This window comes from Patiria miniata, unplaced genomic scaffold (genome assembly GCF_015706575.1).
Source record: "Patiria miniata isolate m_02_andy unplaced genomic scaffold, ASM1570657v1 HiC_scaffold_1, whole genome shotgun sequence".
NCBI lineage: Eukaryota > Metazoa > Echinodermata > Asteroidea > Valvatida > Asterinidae > Patiria > Patiria miniata.
The window spans coordinates 2,920,148-2,942,273 of NW_024037047.1; the positions used below are offsets into that span (position 1 = coordinate 2,920,148).

Below are 22,126 nucleotides of genomic sequence, written 5' to 3' on the forward strand. Positions count from 1 at the left end.
GCCTCACAAATTAGGTTGTATAGACATCAAATTTAGGCAACCGGCCGTTATTTTAGCTTGCTGACCAGTCTTGTTGACATGACGATGGATTATCCATGCCCAGTGGCGAGGCCGGCTAGACTCACTAAATGCATGAGGATTTTATTACACAACATGCGGTTCTTGTCAGAAGGCTGGTGTCTGGCCGGAAAGAATGTTGCAACCCGACGCTGTTTTTTTTTCTTCGTATATCATCTCAATGAAGGTCAGTCAATGCAAAAATGATATGACCCATGAATCTGGGACTAAGAAATATTTCCAACTTTGTTAGGAAGTACTTAGAAAATTTTCTTGACTCTCCATAGACTTTGTACACAACCGTTGCAGTAGCGCCAGGTTGCAACATTCTTTCTGTCTGGCCTGCATTGGCAGGTCAATAGTTTTAAATATATAAAAAGGCACTCATAAAGTTATTTGGCAATTTTTGTGATGAGGTACGTGTGGAATATGAAATTCGTTAGACTGAGAACATTTGGAGTAATTAAAAAATAAGAAAACAAGACTTGATTTTAGAGCATGATCCCACAGAGCCATGTTAGAAAGTCAGGCCACAGCCAAGTAAATCAGATTCAGGCTTTCAGTCTCATAGAGCAAAGACTAGCATCACACTTACCAATCAGATCCGCAGACTCGATAGTGTTGGTGTCCAGTGAAGTCCAGTACAGTCTCTTCTCTAGGTAGTCTATGGTCAAGCCGTTTGCACGGCCACCGCGATAAATGACACTGCGATGTGTGCCGTCCATGTAGGCACGCTCTATCTGCGCCTGACCACTGAAATCTGACCAGTACATGTAGCTGTCGGGGGGAAATTAAAACATAACTTATTTTCTTTGTTTGTAAGCTGAAGTCTCAGGATTATTTATTAGTGCACCATCTGGTAGCACAAAACACAACAGTGGTAAACAGCGGTATTGAAAGCTGTAATTATCACTATAATGAGACATTATACCAAAATGCAGTTTATAGTGGAGACTAGAACCAGGCATGCAACTGGGAATTTAGAGGGGAAAAAATAGGAAATTCCAAACCATTTGTAGTGGCATTCATGTGAAGTAAAAAGCGAGGAAATCAGAGATCAGAAGAAAAGTTGCATGCCTGTCGAACTTAAACAACCCTTTTGCCAAGTCGAATACAATCAATTACAAACTTTGAAGCAGGATTATAACTCCTCTCAATGTGTGGGGAAATGTGGTATGCGTACATTATTCCACTGAGTATGAAAATTCCAAAGATGTCTGTGTCAAACAGGATTTCAAGAAAAAATAGAAAGCAATAATAAACAGTTGTCAAACAATTTACAAAACAGAAATTGTCAAAATCTTGTGTAATGGAATTGTTTGTCCTGGTGGTGTCATTTTGTAACAATGGAATTTGCCTTTCACCATTATCAATAATACATGAAACCACTCACTGCTCTAAGGCAGTGCGTGCATCCGTTGTCTAAAGCTACTGTCTAGGTTTTTTACAACTATGGGTTCATAGGAACATGCTGACAATATCTGTAGCCATAGCTCTAGAAGCCAATTTCACCCACAGCCTTGGTAGAAACAAACATGGTCTGGTACCTACCCTTCTGATGGGTGCAATGCTATGGATCGTGGAGACTGTACTCGCTCCCACACTAACACTCGTCTGGCTGAACCATCTAGCCGCGCCACCTCGATGCGGTCCGTTCCCGTGTCAGAGAAGTAGATGTTGTGCGCAACCCAGTCGATGGCCATGCCTTCTGGGAAACTCAGACCAAACTCAATGACGTTCTCGACACCGCTGCCATTCAGGAAGGCTCGACTTATTGTCTTAAGAAAAAAAAAAGATTAATTAATTGATACATGTTTACTGATGACGTCTCTTCACATCTTGTGCATGTGCTGGTACACATAATCTGTTGTGCAGATACATTCCCTACCCAACTTGCATCAGATCAAAACATGCTAATCACATTGCACATAATTTGTACATTTTTAAAGTAGAAATGGTCATCAACAACCAACGTTGGAATGACCACGTTACCAATATTAAGTAATAATCCATACAAGTCGGAGGAACTCTTACTTTGAATAAAATGTTCTGGGCCAAATTTCACATGCTGGTACACATAATCTGTTGTGCAGATACATTCCCTACCCAACTTGCATCAGATCAAAACATGCTAATCACATTGCAAATAATTTGTACATTTTCAAAGTAGAAATGGTCATCAACAATCAACGATGGAATGACCATGGCACCAATATTAAGTAATAATCCATACAAGTCGAAGGAACTCTTACTTTGTATGAAATGTTTTTGTACTTCATTCAATCTAATAATCCTAACCTTCCCAAGTCCTCCGAAATCATCTTTGCAAAACGAAGGATTTTGCAGGATTGAGGCTGTGTCAAGGTCTTGGGCCGGACCTTGTGTTGTTTATGCTCAGCCATGCATAAATTTAGGCCTAAATTATACTTGAAATCTTCCGCACTGCTCCATGATATCACTGGCTCTGCCTCAAGATATTAACAGCACTGCAGGATTTTGCAGGATTGAGGCAGTGGTCACCCCTCCAAGAACCATATTCAAGAAATAACGGAGGATTATGCAGGATTGAGGCTGAATACAATTAAACATGAAGGCAGTTGGAGGATTTTGCAGGATTGAGGTTACAATACATCCTAACAAAAATGCCTAGGGAGTCAGGGTTAAAGATTGTAAAATTGCAATTTTTCGATTGAGGCAACATTTAAATTACATCAATAACTTGAGATTCACGTCTGGTTGCACTACCAAATGGCATCGTTACATAGCCCTTCCTTGGTCTATTGGATTTTGTTTGTTAATTTCAAAAATAAAATGGAGAATTACTACAAACCAACCTTTGCATCGATATCACTCCAGTATATCCTGTTATCATTGATGTCAAAATCCAACGCCCCTGCTTCTTTCACCCCGGTCAGCGGTATCTCAACATCATTGTGATTGGTCTCTAGTGATATCCGTCGGATGTCGCTAGCCAATGAGAACAGCAGGAAGGCCTCGGGGACGATGCAGGTGCGCTGGTCAGCCAGAAGCTCGTAGCCGATTGGACAGGAGCAGGTGTTGCCCGGAGGGAGGTAGAAACAGAGGTGGGAACAGCCGCCGTTGTTGTCACCGCAAGGGTTGTGACCTGGTCGACAGGAAACAAGAAATGCATAGGGGACCAGTGAATAAGGAATGATTTGGTATAACAGGAATAACGGTAACTGCTGATCAATTTCTTGATTTAAATTTTGCTATTAAAATTCCTTACATTTTGTGTTGAGTGTAAAGGTCTAAATGTTACAGTGTCTGACAGTGCATGGGAAAATAGTGTCTGTGTTCTTGGGCAAGACACTTTACTACCGTCTACGATAGGCTCTATCCACCAGGGAGTATATTAAATGAGTATGTGTGAAGTACAGAGGTTTAATGGTTCAGGTGTCCGACTTGTTTAACAGGTGCATGGGTTTTGAGCCCTGACTGGCACAAAGTGTAGGTGTTCTTGGGAAAGACACTTTACAACAATCGCCTGTGGATACCTGTGACGATATGACCAGATTGTGCTTAACTCAAGCCGCTGCGTAAAACTGGTCTCATGGCCTGACAAACAGGGGTGATTAGTGAGAAGACCATTGAGACATTGGCATAAAATGCTATATCAACCACCTAATTATCGGGATTCAACAATTGAGATTCAGCTTTTAAGGGCTGAAAATTTGATAGATACATTTCAAAGAAGCTCACTGTTAAACCCAAACATCTTACATTCTTCAAACTTAAATTAGATACCACCAAGGATTCTGATAGGATTTCGTTGGATTTAGGATGGCACAGCCTACCCACTATCACTTGACATGGGATTTAATGCCAAGTGAAAAGCAAACACAAAAGTGTAAACAAAAGGAATGGCCGATCGATTGATTACTTGATCAATTGATTGATTGACTGACTAGCTGTGAATACCTCGTATTCCTCTGACACTGCTTGCTGTCAAACCCATAACATCCGATGTCTCCATAATCATCTGTCGGTCCTCTCCCGTGTGTTTGTTGACTCGCTCAATGGTCCTCCGCTGCCAATCAGTCCAGTAAATGAAGTCACCTGAGAGAACAAACATACAAAATTGGTCAAATACTCTGTATGCTGTTTGCGATTGCCAGACTTGAAGGGATTTGACCTGCATGCCTCAAAACGTCACTAAAGCCTTGTGTAGAGCCCAAGCCCCTTGCAGCATGGGATCCAAGCTGATCAACCTATTAGCACCTTTCCTACATTGTGTTACATTGTATTTATACCCTGTAAAACTCATGAAACCATAGAGAGCCTGGGCAGGTTTTGGTCAATACAGGAGGAAAAAGGCAAGGCAGTTTAGGGCAGTGCAGGTGCTATTGGATTGATGACCTAGGGAATTTTGTTTTATAAGTCTAGATACTTTGAGTCATGTTAGTACCCGATAGAATTTAACTCATCTAGCAAACTACAGTCAAACATATGCACTGTTTTCAGCACTAACCCACAACAGTTACCGCACAAAGCCAGTAAAGGATCTCTAGCTTGTGCTCGGACAGAATTAATCCTGAACTCACCTAGGAGACTGAAGCCGAATATATGCGGTATCTCATTATCCACCAGGACCCTTCGATTCCGTCCGTCCATGTCCACAACCTCGATTCTGTCCTCTTTACCGTCGCCCCAGTAGATCTTGCCCCCCTCGTGGTCGATGGCGATACCGTTGGGCCAACTGATGGAGGTATTGATGAGGACCGAGCGACCGGTGCCGTCTAAGCTGGCTCTCTCGATCTTGGGAGTTTCACCCCAGTCACTCCAGTACATCAACCTGTTGGACATCAAACAGGTGTATTAAATCATTAGACATTGTTTGGCACTGTTTGACATTGTATGACACTACATGACATTGTATGACATTGCATGACATTGCATGACATTGTATGACATTGCATGACATTGTATGACATTGCATGACATTGTATGACATTGCATGACATTGTATGACATTGCATGACATTGTATGACATTGCATGACATTGCATGACATTGTATGATACTGTATGACACTGTATGACAATGTATCACATTGCATGACATTGTATGATACTGTATGACACTGTATGACAATGTATCACATTCTATGATACTGTATGACATTGTATTTATTCCCTGATGAATCCATTAAACCATACAACGCTTGGACTGTTTTAGGTGGAAAAGACTTAACAGGAATGTTTGGGGAAGTACAGGAACTAAACATGAGTTAAGCTACATGTAGTTATCAAATTAAATTCAACTTAATAATGTACCGGAACCTCTTCTCTTGCTGGCAAATTCACCAAATCCATCCCAGCAGCCAAAATCAAGTGACCATTTTTAAAAGTCAAGTGCTATCTGCCTACTTAAACTATGGCTGACTAGCTATGACTGTTTATGTACATGTATTGGTAGCTTGATTCAGCTACTTGTATACATATTCTTTATCTACTGGGTGACTGACATTAAAACCAGCTGTACCGGTATCTACTAGCTACATGTAATACTAAATGTATGTTTTTCCTGCTAATGGCATTTGACTTGTCACAGTGCTCTATCAAAACGTGATCTGACTGGTGGTGACTAGCCTGTATATAAAGGCATGGCACAAGCATACGATTGACTGTCTTTGACTGTTCAGACAGCAGAAGGGTTCACGTTATAGATTTATTTACTTACCCTGCCAAAGGATCAACTGCAATCGCTCTTGGCTCGTCTAGCCCTTCCGAGATCAAAACCTTCCTGGATGTTCCATTCAGTCGGGACACTTCAATCCTGTCGGTGCCAGTCACTGTCCAGTACAGGTTACGTGCGATCCAGTCGATGGCGATACCCTCTGAATGGTCAATGTCTGATGTTACGATGTACTCACTCGCTGTGTGATAAAACAAGAAGAGAACATAAAACATGAATGACAACATTCCGCGGCAATTTCTCTGGCAAGGTAACAATTTCTTTGATGTAGAATTCCACAAAATACTCACTTAGTACAGAATGTCTCTTGCTGTCTTTTATGAGTATTTAACAAAAGTTTCAAAAACTGGACAAGGTAAAAAAAACAAAAAAACGTCGGTGAAGGGCAAAACCTAATTTGATTTATATCACCCCGGCGCAAAAATTCCATCTTATAATAGTTTATGCGGTACCTGCTGCTATGTACATCAGATTCGAACCGGCCAACCGATCCCGTTAGCTCGGTGGTCGAGTGGTAAGACATCTGCACTAGAAAGCAGGAGGTCGTGGGTTCGAGTCCCACCCGAGTGATTTTTTCCAACTTTCACTCGGGAGGTAACACACTGAGTATACAGTGTTTAAAAAAACCAAAAAAAAACAAACGTCGGTGAAGGGCAAAACCTAATTTGATTTATATCACCCCGGCGCACAAATTCCATCTTATAATGGACAAGGTAAAACGCATCTCGTTAATTTATGTACATGTTATTTTTTCGTTGCAAAGTTGTTCAGTTAAGATATGCAGTTAAGATGGTTCCTACGATGAAATTCTATAAATAATCCAGCCCATCTTTACCTGAACCGTCCAGTTTTGCTCTCCTGATTGCCTTGACATCATTATCGGTCCAGTAGATAAAGCCTTCGACCGGATCATAGTCGATAGCCACAGCGTGTTGGATATCATCCAGTGGTACGATGATATCCGTGTAGTCCGGTGTGTCTAGCGAGATCTTGCGAATGTCTCTGCGGCGGGCTAGGATCAGGATTTCTTGAGCACCTGAGGTGGTGTCCACACACACAAAATAATAGTGAGCATGAAGACCTCAACATACTTGTACCTGGCTCGTTAAAAAAAAATTGGCCAAGTAGAGAAACAATCAGCTGAAAACCAGCCATAAGGAAGACACTAGGCATGCGCGACTGGTTAACTTGTATAGTCGACTAGTCGTGTGATAACAAGTTGTGACTAGTTGACTAATCAGGCTATTAACACATTATTTATTTATCCAGTAATACCTCTAGTCAATGGAGCAATGTAGCATATGGATCTGCGCATGTGCAATAACAATTTGGAACGATGTCACACTTATCCAGTTTTGTGTGGGTAAAGTTTTACCACGTTTATACCTTAAGTTTGAACGGCTTATTAGGCAGTTTTGAACAAAAATCTGTTTGCCCAACAATTCAGTGATCATATCTATAATTACATGTACCAGTATGCTTACGGTACATCGACAAACTCGACGACGTGCATGTACATGTACATACATGTATGCACCGTTCGTGACTGTGTAGTGCAACTGCTAGCCCCAGCATAGTGGAACGACTATAGTTGACTGACTAAACAATTGGCAGTCGTGACTTACCAATGCCTTTTAGCATTGGCGACTAGTCGACTAGTCGCACATGCTGAAAAGACGCACAATATGGCATTCTGGCTAAGGAATCATAAAAGGAAATATTTTGTCTTAGCAAGTTTCTGTGCTGATCAGTTCCGTGAAATTGGCCGTTAGGTTATAGTGAACTCTGCTACTCACGTTTTATTTCTTAGGACTCGCAGTGCAATTCGTAACAAAGGGGATGCCCTAAACATGGCCCATTTTATCAGGATCTACATGTACCGGTATGTACATGTATACTTGTGCATGTACCGTTTCAAGTGAGGCAGTTAAAGGGAAGATACAACATTTGCAAACATCAAAAAAAGAAATTATCAATTTATCACAAAATATCTTACTGGATTGTTAGGAAAGACAGTCCAAAGCATCCTGTAAAGTTGGGGCTCCTGGTTTGCTGACATTTTCAAGAAAGACTGTATTTTTCCAACGCTGGTCGGCCGACCAGCGTTGGAAAAAAATGGCTTTTTTCCCAAAAGTGCTCCTACTTTTTTATATTTTGTTCGTCTGCTTTTTCTTTGCAATTGATTACACACCTGTGAAGACTACGACCCTGCTAGACTGATTCTCTGATCTTACAATTCCTAAAAGGCTATCAATTGCTCCGTTTCATATTAAGTGGGGTCAGGGAACCAGACTACAAGAATATGATTGGTTTTCTTGTTTTTTTTCCAGCATCTGCGAACCCAAAACGTGAAACAAGTCAGTTTAACAATATTTGCTATAACATACTAATCCTCCAAATCCATATACATCTGAAAATTGCAGCAAAAGCAAATGTTGTACATTCCCTTTAACCCTTTTGTCACTGTAGCGCCCGGAACCGTCCTGCCCATTACTCACTGTTGCACCCAAAACCGCCCAAGCACTAGTCTCTGTTTTCTTTTTCTTCTTCAGTGAATACACACAATGTAATGATATGTAGCACAGGTGTTAATGGGTTAAACAGATCCAGGCTGTATATTTAATTAAAGCATAACGCTTGGTCTGTTGTGTCATCATCAAAAATGTTGGCATGTTGGCACACATGTACATTGTACAATGTACATGTAATCATTTTTCAATGTAAGCATTTCTTATCTTACAATTAAAATAACAATCTATTGCATGTATACCGGTAAATATACTACTGACAGCAGTATCCATTTGTTCATATCACTCTAATGGAAACCAGACTGTTGTACCATTAGTACAGTAGTTGATGAAAGAAGTATGCATCAAAAAATGATCATTATAGGTGTATGATGCACTCTAGTGTTTGGATAAAGTGAATAGTCACTGAGCAGTCATGCACGACTGCCATGTGCCTGGCTGGCTCGCTGGTTGCGGCTTTGAATATCAATAATTGCACGCGAAGAGTGACATGTCATGAAGTTTGCTCATTCTTAAAGGGGCAGGACTGGGCCAAACTTCAGACAGTTGTTTAGCAGAACAAATCAGGAAATTTATTGTATAGCCCCCTCAACAAATTTGGTTGGGAACCAGATACAAGCTGTATTTCAGACACAGGTTGTGGTGTGCATTTATGGGTAGTGCGGGAACCAGGTACCCTATTGAAGTACAACACGGGTAAGATACCCAACCCCAAAATATAAATTCTGAAAGCTGTCTGAGGGCTTTATACCTTTCCATTATAAACTACAACTTTCGTGAGCGTTATCTGTTGCACGTGTTATTAACTACAACTTTCGTGAGCGTCATCTGTTGCACGTTAAAATGCATGTAATTTGTTTTGGTTTTCCATGTAGCCTGGCATTCACTTTGAAAATTCTCCACAAATGGCATTCCAACCTTTCAGTTTCATTGTCTGAGAAGTTAACTTAGTTATTTGTAAAGTTTGTAATGGGTACCCGATACCTTATCTGGAACTGGGTCCTGACATCAGCAGTTGGGTACACGTTTCCGATGCACACCCCTAGACACTGGCTATATACGCAGACAAACTGTTACCCTACACTGCTGCTTTTTGATGGCGTACATGTACACATGTAGGTCTGAATCCCACCGCTGCCACCATGTAACAATATCAATGGATTCACTGAACAACCATGACGCATGCGCGCCACTTTGCTAGACTATAGTGTTCCCTATGAATGATGTCCATAACACTGCACGTCAAGCAGCACAAAAATTTCCGGCGTCAATGTGTTTTTAATTTTCCATCCAGTTTTGTACATGTACCGTATGGTTTTCCGGTACATGTACATGTTGTATGCATTTTGACTCATTTGCTTGATGCATGACCTCACACAACCAACAAGCATTCTATCACTGTTCAATGCCTCTTTGGCAGGGGGAGGGCTACTTCATAAACAGTAATAACTTTGCCTCCATTTGTTATTGTTGGATTTCAAAGGGTGTCTACATGTGCATGTACATTTAGCCTATCGGTACACAAACAAAATGCACATTGTACAATACAATGTGCATGTAATACTGGCAGCACGTACCGGTATGTGCGTAGCCTATAGGGCTCTACAGGTACAATTTACATGAACATACATGTACAATTGTACACATGTGCGCCATGTACATGTATGTGTGTACTTTATATGAGGTTTGTAGACCTAACCAACAGTCTTGGTCAAGGCTAACCCAACTCGCCTGTGTGATGTAGGAAAGCCTCTTTAAACATTCTCACACCAGACAGGGTGTGGGTCTCTGGAGTCTCATACATCAATTCACTGATCTTTGGGCTCTGAATGGTAAACGACCACAGATGTGTGCTGATGGTGGGGTGGTAGTTGGGGGGCACTGCAAGGAGTTCTCTGATGAATGTCTTTGAGTTCAATGATTCCACATGATCTGGACTGATTATATTGTATATCTAACCATATAGTACATGTGAATGAGGGATTCCGGAAATAGTGGGATGGGGGTATGCCTAGAGGGGCCTTCTAAGGTTTGGCATACAGCAGGGGTGTGAGTGACCACTGATAAAAAGAGCTGAAAAAAGGATTTAAAAGGCTGAACTTTGGAAATCTCCTATACTTTTGCACACAGCAAGTGAGGGAAAACCATCCAAAAAAGAAGAAGAAGAAGCTGAAATCAGATTTAAAGCTGAGATTTCACACCCCTGTGACAGCAACGCAGATAAAGACATAATCAAAATCCATGCATACATGTGTACTAAGAACCTCCCTGAATCCTTGAACAACACATCGTAATTGTACACATGTGCATGCCAACATTCATTGTGCATGAATTCCCGGTTTGTGTGTATAGAGTATATGTACCTGTACATTGTACATGTACATGTATACATACACATGTACCAGTCCTTGTACACATGTACATGTACATGTACAAGTACATGTACATGTACGGTAAATATGTATTCTTACAGGTCTGGTCCTCCAGGGGTATACACACTGTACATGTACATGTACCTGTACACATACATATGCACAAGAACATGTACCGGTACATGTGGAAGTACCCAGTTAACACAGTAGTTCTGTACACTGTAAACATGTTTACAGTGTATGGTACATGCATGTACAGGTATGTTTAACAGTGACACTAGAAACTTAGAAAGAGGCAGCCATGCATCTTTGCAGGGTTGGCCCCAAGTTTAACTTCTCGTTCATTTTCTTAAAAATTGTATGGCTTCCAGTAGGAGGATTTTGGTGATTTTCACTTTCTCAAGAATCCACCACCATCTTGAAGAACCTGCATCACACCTTCCAATTATTTCCACTTGGTTTTTCCCACACACAGCCTGGGTCTGATCAGAGTCCTCCCCACAAATAAATCAGCCACATTCACACATTGCATTGGGCGACGACAGACTGACAACGATTAATGGTGTTGCCCCACTCACATGCATGTCAATGCAAAGAGAGAAAAAAAAAGGGGGGGGGGAGGGTTGGCTCTTTGCAGACACTGTACTCACACTTTATGCTATGGGATCAAAGGTTGGGTGGATGTGGCCAAGGCAGGTAAAAAGTCTTGGGTCAAGTTCAGGATTGTTAAAAAAGTGACAACACAACAGCACTTTTTTTGTCTCGGTGCAGATTCAATTGGAAGAAGTCATCATACATGTACCGGTATTTCTGGTAATTATGCTGATAGATCACCGTAAGTATAGACTTCATGTAATTCGACGACAGCTATTTCCTAAGGTAGCACCAGGCTAGCGTGAGTAGTGCTCAGGTAGTGCGCATGCACTCTGGGCTCCTTCGACCAAAAGGGTTACCAAAATATGCGCACACCTTGTATTTATTATGTAAGAATGTGTGCAACATGCACGCGAAAGCTAGTGGTTCCATCTCAAAAATGGCTTCTCGTTTAGATCGTTGACTCAGTAATTAATGTTTATGTAGAACTCTCCAGAACATGTATGTACAGTTGACTCTCGTTAGTACAAACTCGGCAAATGTTTGTTGTATCAGAATTTTGTGTTAAGAGGAGCATAGTCCCATTCATTGTGCACATAAATGCTCAGTCGGGACCAAGCCTTTCTGGGTCATTCTATCAATTTGGGGTCCAATTTTTTCCCCGTCCCTGTTACATCTGACATCTATGATTGTATAATTCTGATGCACTCCTTAATGCAGTCATCCTCCAAGAGTGATTATGAATAGCAAACTACCTACCCAACAAATAAACAATCATTTGAAGTCACTTTTAATGATGCTTGAATGGCAAATTACAAAGTACCAAGGTAACAGGGACGGGAAAAATGTCACACTTTGGACCCCAAATTTATAGAATGACCCACCTGTTTGTTATAACCAGAATATGTATTAAAAGTGTTTGAACTTTATAGGAAAGTCGACTGTAATTCCTGACTTTGCAAGTTGTTGGAGCAAGCACACAGAAAAAAATGCTGATTTTGTTCAAAACAAACTTGTAGCAAAAACATTACAAAGATCATTAAATCAGTGGATTTAGGCCTATAGTTAGATCAGATTGTAACAGGTTCAATGTGAGCAGGTGTTGACACCAAACAAGACTTCATATTTGTCTGGCCTCACTCCAAACCCATCAATGATTTATGATGCCATCCAGCCAGCCATAATGCCCAATACGGTTCTCTCAGCCAAACAAATCCATATCCAAACAGACTTGACAGTTAATATTCCCACAATCCTGTCAAGACTGGCTCCATGTGTTTTTTTTTTCTTCTCTTTTATTTTCTTCAGGTCTGTGTTTCTGTCACCTCCGCCTGATCTTTCTTCCGAATTTGCCCGTCCTGAAAGATTTGCACACGTTCAACATGTTACAGATGCCAGGAGTTGTGGGCACTAAACAGTACAGTAGAAGGTCTGATAGGCAGCAAACAACATGTCATAAATAATAACTGCTTCATCAAATTGGCTAATTCAAATGCCAAAGTGGACATGAAATATGTGGAGATGGTTTTGAAAGGCTTCAGAAAAAAATAGCGAGGTGTGTAATAATGTCTCTGATTGTTTTGAAAAGTAACTCCGGGTAACTGTTTGCAAAGCTCCCAGAATATTTTAAATCAATCATCAATAAGAAAAAAAAACAACTACCAAAACGTTTTTGTACAATTTGGGAAAATTGCTACATAATGAGCAGTGAAGAAGCGCTGGAAATCTAGATGTTTCTTTTTGATAAATGTCTGTAATCCACACAGGGGTAACTGCATTACTTTCAAATGGTTAATGTGTGAAATGTTGATGTTTGTTGCAAAGAAACTGGATTACATTTTCCAATGGGGTTCACATAATTTCTTTGAAAATGTTTGAGTATTGAAAATGTAATATTTCAATTTAACACAATGGGTTCACGTCTTTTTTTTTCTTTAATGTGCAGTATTTAGGGTAATGGACCACATCACCAGTTGGAATTTAGATTTCATTCAAAGAAAAGAATAAGATCTGTTATTACATGTACATTTTTTCCTCTTAAATTCACAGCCACCTCAGGTTCTGTCAACATTGGCTGTTTTTATTACACAGACAAAAAAATAATGTGCCTCATGCTGCAATATGGCCGTTCCATCAATCACTCAACGCAGCATTCCCCTCTGCACCACATGTGACAGATAATACGGCCATGAAAGTGTCAGGCCAATTTTGGCATTCTTGATGGCTGGACAAAAAAACCTTGGTGGGTAAATTCTGGCCCTGAAATTTCACCTGATGTGTTGGAGAATATAATGTTCTACAGATGTTAGGCAGAGTCCTGCATAAAACACACTCTGGTCAGAGTTATCAAATATAGTCCTAGTGTACAGTCCTCAGTCCTTAGTGGTGGGATGGTACAGCATGCACAGGTTATTGGACAGTGCAGCAATACACTGAAGTGGGCGCTGCACACATGCTTACAAGCCGTAAAGGACGTCTTGGGAATCTTGTATTTCTGCTTGGAAATTCCGAGCAGAGTTGTGTGGCCTTTATTAGCAAGTCTGGTTTCTGTACATACTGCCGCAGTTTTCCAAGCATTATCAAATGCACATCTACCGGTACGTTGTAAACATGTAAGTCACCTTACTAACGGTTTTCAGAACAGCTATTTTTTTTCCACGACGGCGCATGCTCTGTTATTCTGCAAATCTGCATAGTACGTCACGCCCTATTGCAATGCAAGATTCCCAAGACGTTCTTTGCGATTTTAATTTCCTTTAACATTGTTAATTTGTTTCAACTTAAATACAGAAGATGGGGGAAAGTACCGGTACAAACAAACAAACAAAACCACTTGAAAACCCTTTTCTCTTCAGCTTGCTAATAGTTATAAAATGCAAAATTTCACGCATTCAACCTACCGTCAGCGCAGGTGTAACCGTCGGACTGTAACCGTACCCCAGTAGGGCAAGCACAGGCGTAGTAAGGAGGGTCAGGCGACATCAGGCAAAGATGGGAACAACCCCCGTTATTCACCGCGCAAGGTCTTGAAACTGAAAAAAGTGAAGATGTTAGTTGCAATTTGCATGTCTCCTTTAAACCGAAAACATGACAAAAAGCCAACTTGATATTAGGCCAAAAAAAATTAAGTCTCCGGTTTCTGGTATGGAGCTTGCCCAAAAAGTGGTGCAGTGACGCGACTTTTTATTTTTTTTACCTGATTTTTTTTGCCTCAAATGTCGGCTGATGACTGCAAATGGTGCCCGACTAGACTTAGTGCAAATACATGGGAGTCCAGAGAAGCCACATAAAGCTTATTCTCGATCATAACCCCATCTAAAAACACATTAAAATTGTGCAGCAGCAGGATTCCAGTCAAACCAGTGAATTTGGCGGTTTTGAGACATCATATTTCATTGGAAAAAAAACCTTTTTCATTTTGCCGACGCGCATGGCTACGGCGACGCGCGCGCATACCAGAAACCGGAGACTTTTTTTTTTTGGCCTTGCATGTATCAACAAGAGAATTGCAAAAGATGCATGTTCTATGTTCCGTGATGGGGAACAATAAACTAACTTGCTGAATAGAACAGTTTTCCAAAACTTGGTACACTATCAAGTGACCACAAGTGTGACATGCTCCATACAGTTCCATACTTTTGCCTTCAGGGTCCAGTCGCAGCAAATATGTGCCTGAAAAGAACAGGCTGCCACGATTAACTCTTTCCCTGGCAAACAAATACACCTGACTTTATGTCACAAATTTTCCAATTTCTACTCTTTCCACCAGGGGAAAAAAAATCATTCCAACATCCGAACACCAACCTTCCTTTTGCCTTAAGGCTGAAAAACTGTGTATATCCATCGGTGAGAACAAGTCCTCATGCACAACCCGCAAGTTCCCGCCGTCTATTTTATCACAAGCGTGTATCGAGTGCGTCTCCCAATCTGTCCAATACAGCGTATCCTCAAACAGTGTCAGCGCGAACGGATGCGGCAACGACCCTTGGAGGACCTGCTCGCGATTGCCGCCGTCAAAGTCGCACCTGTGGATGTAGCTGTATTTGGCGTCCGCCCAGTATAGCTTGGACGCATCGTAGTCTAATGTTAGGCCGTTCGGCCAAAAGATATTTGTGTCGATAATGACCATCCGGTAATTTTCGGAACCATCCATGCCGGCACGCTCTATCTTGGGAATTTCGCCCCAGTCTGTCCAGAAGAGCAGCCTGTGTTGGAAGAAAACAATAAAACAAAAACAATTAGAAATAGAAAAGTTGTGTAAATCTTTAAATAATTTGTAAAGATTGAGATTGCATTTACCACAGGTAATTCACATCTACATGTAGTCTGAAAGTCCTAGAAGAGACCATAATTTGAGAATTTCACATTAACTTTCTATTCAATTTCAACTCAACAGTCTCAACTTAATGTTCGAACCAGTCTATAAATGCATCCTACAAATTGGAATGAACAAATACATGTAACGCAGATATGAGAAAAAGGATTTGAAATGAATGGTTGAGATAACACAAAGTTTCACAAGACATTAAACGCTTATCTGTGTTTAATATCCTTGTATCATCCAGAAGAGATAACATGTAAGCTATTTAATTAAGAGATTAAGGGACCTATAAATAACCACAAATGATACAATGTATTAAGTCACCAACATTATAAGGCATTAAAATGTACCGGTACTGTACAATGAAAACAATTTAAAAATAAAATGTGCAGTTGTGTACCATTGAAAGGGCACAATGATTCAGAATTTTTAAATTTTGTTTGTTCTTTTTAGTTCAAGTTTAAAAGAAGTACACAACTAATTGAGTTTACACCAGACTGGGCATAAACTTACAATCAAACCCTGATAAAAAGAGCACTGTTAATATAACATCCTGCTTTTAGGAAAATGTAAGGCCCAAGTCTTTGTTTTTCTTTGTTTTCCATTACTGATAATACAACTTCAAGGTACCGGTACATGTACCTGTTATAACAAGGTAATTTGTAAAGTCCCAAGGACCTTGTTATAAAGGTGTTCAACTGTACATCTTTAATTTCAAAGAAACTGCTTCTAAAAATGCCCATGGAAGTTGAATACTGATAAGCCAGTAGCTGTAAGCTTTCTACCTACGTACCGGTATGTACTTCCATTTTAGCTTTTTATTAACTTCTAAAAATACACCAGCCGTGTGTGACAAAATGTAATATCGAGCAAAATTGCCGAGATTGTTTTGCGCTTTTCGCCCATCGGGTTGGCTCCACCTGAATCCCCTTGTTCTCAGATGGCTCTTTTCTTCTCTCAGGTATCACCAGTATTTTCTTCTTGCTCATAAAAAAAAAGAGAGAGCGGGGAAAAAATGGCCATTTCTGTTCTCAAATATCCGGGCCGGCCTAAGGGAGGGAAGGAAGCCGCGCTAACGTTTTCCAGTCGCATATCGATTGAAAGTAGTCTCCAGAATGTCTAGCGGAGTATGGATCGGCTTCTATTTTCCTCCGTTTTTTAAAGCTTTTTTTTTTCTGGATGAATTTCTCTCTCTTTTCTTTGTCAGCCTGGGGGGCCTTTTTTCCCTAGTGATATGGAGAGATGAGTGGTTTACCTGGCTTTCGGGATATTGTGGTTTTGGGAAGGGATGGGTGTAGTAGGTCTTTGATTACAGGTAGTGTATGCGCTTTATTAGGTTGTTATTTGGCCAGAACATGTAAATTCTGTCTGCCCGAGTTTAGTCCTGAGAGCAAGTAACGCAGGTATGGCAGTGTCTATTACTATACACAGTCGGCCGAAAGCATTTGAAATTGTTTTTGTTAATCTGTGTGCAATTGCTACACGATTCTTATGTAACCTCACAAATTAAATAAAGATTTATATATTTCAGGTCCATCCAGTCAGTAAGCAGTTTGCAGCAGTCTTACTTTTTTTCATTTTTTTCAAATTAAATAATGGTTAACCTACATGAATTAGTGTTTTTACTGCCCAAAACCACCCCAGCATTGAATTGTTTTTGAGACTTATCAATTTCATGTGAATGAAATAATGTATTACAGTGTGATACAATGAAGTACCGGTACAAGAGCTACTGGGTAAAAAAACCAAAAAAAAAACCCCATCCCTCCCCCCAGGAAATAGTATAATTTGTTTTAATTGTTCGATAAATGTACAGAAACTTTACACAATATTTCTTCAATCTGAAAGGAAGGTTTGTTAGTTCTCATCTGAAACAAGAAGAGTTTGCTGCTTTTTATATTAGACTGTCGGTGAAATATGAGTAGGAGGTTTTAATAAACTTGATTGACACTGGACCAAATTTCATTAGTTTATGAGAGTGTGCGAATGTAAACTGTGCTCTGAGTCACTTCAGCCTGATGCCACTCTGTCCTACAAATTTCTGCATTCTGCAAGGCCACATAGGCCTACTGGAACAAATTTATCCCTTCTGCATTCTGGTATATTTTCATTCACGCAATTTGTTTCTCGCTGCAAAAAAAATATAATTTGTTCAGTAACAGGTTAATGTGTAATGTGTTAAAGTGTAATATGATAGAAATTACAGTAGGCCTACAGTTGAGTCTCGTTATAACAAACTCGTTCGGACCTAGCCAATTTGTTTGTTATATCAGAATTTTGTATTAAGAAGAACATCAGTCCCATTCATTGTGCACATAAATGCACAGTTGGGACCAAGGCTTTATGTTTGTTACAACCAGAATTTTGTATTAACAGAGTTTGTACTAACGAGAGTCGACTGTATTTGCAATTGTACATGTACACTCTTTTTCTCAAACTCAAAATGAAAAGAGGCATATTATTATTATCTACAAGTCACTGGTACCAGAACACTGGCCCTTGAAACAAATCCACTTTTCAATGTGGCCCCATAAATTGATTGACCTGTGGAACTTGATTGAATCACCTGGAGTGCTCACCAAAGGGGAATAATTATTAATAACGTTATTATGGTTAGCACTGAGGCATAATAGTACATGTGCGATAGGCCTACATACTATCTGTATACCAGTAGGGATACAAACATAGGCCTACCGGTACTATACAAGTGCAATGTATTTTAGACAGTAAACTAAAAAAAAACTTGTGACTGAACCGTTCTTGAAAAATAATTTTATAACATACATTGTACAACATGTAGAGTTTGAACTTGAGAATCGTTTTAGGATAGAATTTTAGTGTACATGTACATGCACATGAACAGGCACCAGTGAGTGTACCCGGTACCTGTACAAATGTAAGTAAGATTTGAGGCTTTGCATGGTGGAGATACTAAATAATGCAAGGTTTGCGGAAACACCATGTGCGAATAATTTCTCAACTAAGAGAATGGTTCTGAAAAGAACCAGAGGTATAAACTCGACGTTCCGGTCAGTGTGCTCTGACCGTCTTCAGGAGAGTGTACAAATGTAGTGCGTCCACATCGGTGGGGTACATGAATGTGTGTGTACATGAACATTGTCCTTGTTTTCTATATTGTCGATGCTTGTTTTGTTTTGTTTTTGTCAAAGTTTGATCAAGTTTGTGAGTTAGAACCACGGCATGAAAAAAAATGTAGTACTTTAATTGAAAAAAAGCTTTTCTGGACAACAAATTCACTGAAGCATAATATAAAAAACTTTCCTGGATACGTGATCAGACTGGCCCCACAATGCAACCCATTCCCAATGTAGTTTGTGTGCTGCGCGACACAGGAGATACGACTTCAGCCAGAACCCCACAAACAAAAGAGGCCTGTCAGTGTGAGACATGTCAAACTCCAAACTGCCTCTCTCTCTCTCTTTGAAAAAAAAAAAAAAAAAAAAAAAAAAAAAAGCAGAAAGATGGATCACCTCAAGACTGAATAGAAGAGAACGAATAATCAGAGGAGAGAGAAAAACACTCTAGAGCCCAACCTCTGTTGTTAGGCACACCACAGGGTTACCAATGTGTCTGTAGGAATAACACCATGCACCACTGCTTCTATTGTGGGCTAACATGATGGGAACAATCACCCACAAAATGGGTACTGGAAGGTGGTAGGCAGTGCAGTAACACAGGGTTTTTGTGGCAACCGTGGCCGGAGAAAAGGAAATCTTAAGCCCGGTTGGCTAGATCGTTTTTCTTTTCCAGCTAAGCCCTGTCTGTCTAAACACAGGGTGGATTTACCTTCTCTTTTTTTTTTTTCTTGTCTTCCAGGGAACCGATTCACCAACTGTGGAAAAAAGAGAGAGGCTTGGCATGCCCTGAACAAACATGACCTTTGACCTCGGTTCGCTCGGTAGCCTGTCAATCATATGTCAAGTTGTCTGGTATTCTACACTGCTGGAATGTTCGGTGCTGGGAGCAAGGGCCAAGTTCAGGCTGATAAGAGCCAATGGTTGTGTTTACTTTGGTGGGGTATGCTTGGTTCAGCCACACTGCTGTTTCCAGCATGTATACTGTACGCGCTGGAGGGTTTTTTAATGCACTGAAACACTGCATGTGTTCATGTACAAATACTCGATCTAGCTTGAAAGTGTTCTGTGCAATTACGAAACATGTGTTTGTAGCAATGTCAATTTGTCTTTCTTGCTATGCTTAAAGGGAAAATACAACATTTGCAAACATCAAAAAATAAAACTACCAAATCATTTTGAAATACCTTGCTGGACTGTTAGTGAATGACAGTGTAAAGCATCCTGTAAAATCATGGCACCTGGTATACTGTCATTTTCAAGAAAAGTGGTATTTTTGTATCAATTTCCAACGCTGATCGGCCGATGAGCGTTGGAAAAAACTGGCTTTTTTTCAAATACTGGCCCCAATTGACCATCGCACTTGTTTGCAATCGATTACAAACCTATGAACGGGTACGAGCCAGCTAGACTGGTTCCCTGACCTTACAATTCCCCAATGTATGTAAACTGCTCTGTTTCTTCTTATATGGAGTCAGGGAACCAGACTACAGGAAAATGGTTTTTATAGCATTTTCGAACCCAAAACCGCAAAAAAGTCAGTGTAACTATATTTGCTATATATTTCCAACCCCCCAATTCCATCCATATCTGAAAATTACAGCAAAAGCAAATGATGTATATTCCCTTTAACAAAACACTCCAAATATATTTGGCAACAACGGAAAAATATCTCCCATTACAGCTAGCAATGTCAATTTGTCTTTCTTATTGTGCTCAACAATCCAAATCTAGTTGGCAACAACGGAAAAATATCCCAGTACAGGCAGACACTGTATTCTGTTTCACATTCAATGTTTCACATAATGTTCAAGGGGTCTGTAGAAGAATTGAATACTCTGCTAGTGTGACCATAGATTTTGTAAACTGTATGCATGTACATGTATGGTATGCATTTTGAGTGAAACTACGGTACAACAGAATTTAGGATGCAAATAACTTTAGTCCCCGGCAGATGCAATATACCGGTAGGCCTATTGAAATACTGTACTTTGAATGAGAATAACACTAACAGCAGTGGAAAAAAACCAAACAAAAACAAACAAACCAAATGCACAAGGAGATCATATCCAGGAGTAATTCAAGCCCCTTAAATTCTATTGGTTTCTGATTGTGATTTGCAATGACATGACACTAGCGCGTTCAGACCCACTGACTACACGGCCCATAGAGATCTCCGTTTGCATTGACAGATGAACTCCCAATCAAATGTGACAGCCACCGTGATTAAAATGTGCTGCATGGATGTAGCGTGTACTTTCCTGACCCAATCAGTGCAAGAGGGCAGATCTGATCCAAAGCGCGCAATGTTGAATGGGATTGAAAACGGAGCCGAGTACAAACTGTGGAATTTAATTGAGTTTTCTTTTTTACAAGATGGGGAATCAATGCACGAGTTTTACACTGTACTTTTATTGATAATCAATCGTAACACGAATTTCAACCACATGATTGATTTGCATCTTAACAGTGGGGCTTTGAGAGTTATTAAATTTAAAACATTTTTTTCCTTGGATTTAATCTTTGATTAGATTAGAGTAAAATTTTCAAGGAAATCAGAAACTCCTTTGAAAAGTTGCCCTCAGTTTACATGTATGTAATACATCTGATCAACATAGACTGGATTTGTAATTATTTTTTTTACCAAAACGCTTCTCAGCTTACTATGCAGCTTGTTGGAAATTTCTGAATGGAAAACAATTATCTTTTTCTCAAACAGTGTTCACCAAAATGGTGCGGCAAATAAACTCTTTCCCTCCTTCAGGATTGGCCAAGTTGTTTGCTTCTCTACAAAAACTCTGCACCCAAAGACCTCTTTGGAAAAAAACTGAATCCCAGTTAATCCCGCTTCTGCCACCAGAGCAACCTCCCATACAAATACACAGGCAACCCATACACTCAAGTACAATGTAATTAGGGCAAGGTGGCCCATTCAGCCATCCCCCACCACCACCTCTTGGGAATTCTAAACAAAGGGCACAGGGTTTGAGTGACAGGGCGTCAAGATCTAGCTGACATGTTTATCACTGGCAGGGATGGGGTGGTTTCAAAGAAACTGGAAACCATTAGAAACCTGGTCATGAAAATGATGAATAGTGCTCAAGTTAAACTTAGGTATATTGATGAATTTCTGAGTAATCGTTAAGGCACAGAAAACAATGTGCAAGTGGTTAGAGCCATGTTCAACACTCAACTGATTTTTTTTAAGGGGGGAATTAGAGGAAAAACCGAAAATGCTTGAAATTATAAACAGGGTATATGTATGTTTAAAAATAAATTTAGAAAATGCTCACTGTTTTTCAGATTTGATACTGGTGTGAACTGACAATGTGTAAGTTTATAAATTATCAAGGATATAGATTTTTTTAAATATTGCTCTTGAGGGTTTCACATGTCTTGAGGGTTTCAAATGTGTAATTTTTGTGTTGTCCATTGTAATTACAA

The 22,126-nt window shown here is 40.1% G+C and overlaps 1 protein-coding gene across 1 annotated transcript in view; it reads right to left on the reverse strand.

The window, feature by feature from the left end:
* Window positions 1-22,126, reverse strand: part of LOC119738884 (low-density lipoprotein receptor-related protein 6-like) — a 45,606-nt gene that overhangs the window by 12,792 nt on the left and 10,688 nt on the right. Inside the window, exons 3-11 of the mRNA XM_038213867.1 lie at window positions 15,071-15,471; window positions 14,167-14,298; window positions 6,608-6,808; window positions 5,758-5,953; window positions 4,620-4,870; window positions 3,997-4,134; window positions 2,892-3,181; window positions 1,609-1,835; window positions 653-834 (exon numbers count right to left, since the gene is read on the reverse strand). Coding sequence (XP_038069795.1) covers window positions 653-834; window positions 1,609-1,835; window positions 2,892-3,181; window positions 3,997-4,134; window positions 4,620-4,870; window positions 5,758-5,953; window positions 6,608-6,808; window positions 14,167-14,298; window positions 15,071-15,471 — 2,018 coding nt within the window. The remainder of the gene's footprint in view (window positions 1-652; window positions 835-1,608; window positions 1,836-2,891; window positions 3,182-3,996; window positions 4,135-4,619; window positions 4,871-5,757; window positions 5,954-6,607; window positions 6,809-14,166; window positions 14,299-15,070; window positions 15,472-22,126) is intronic.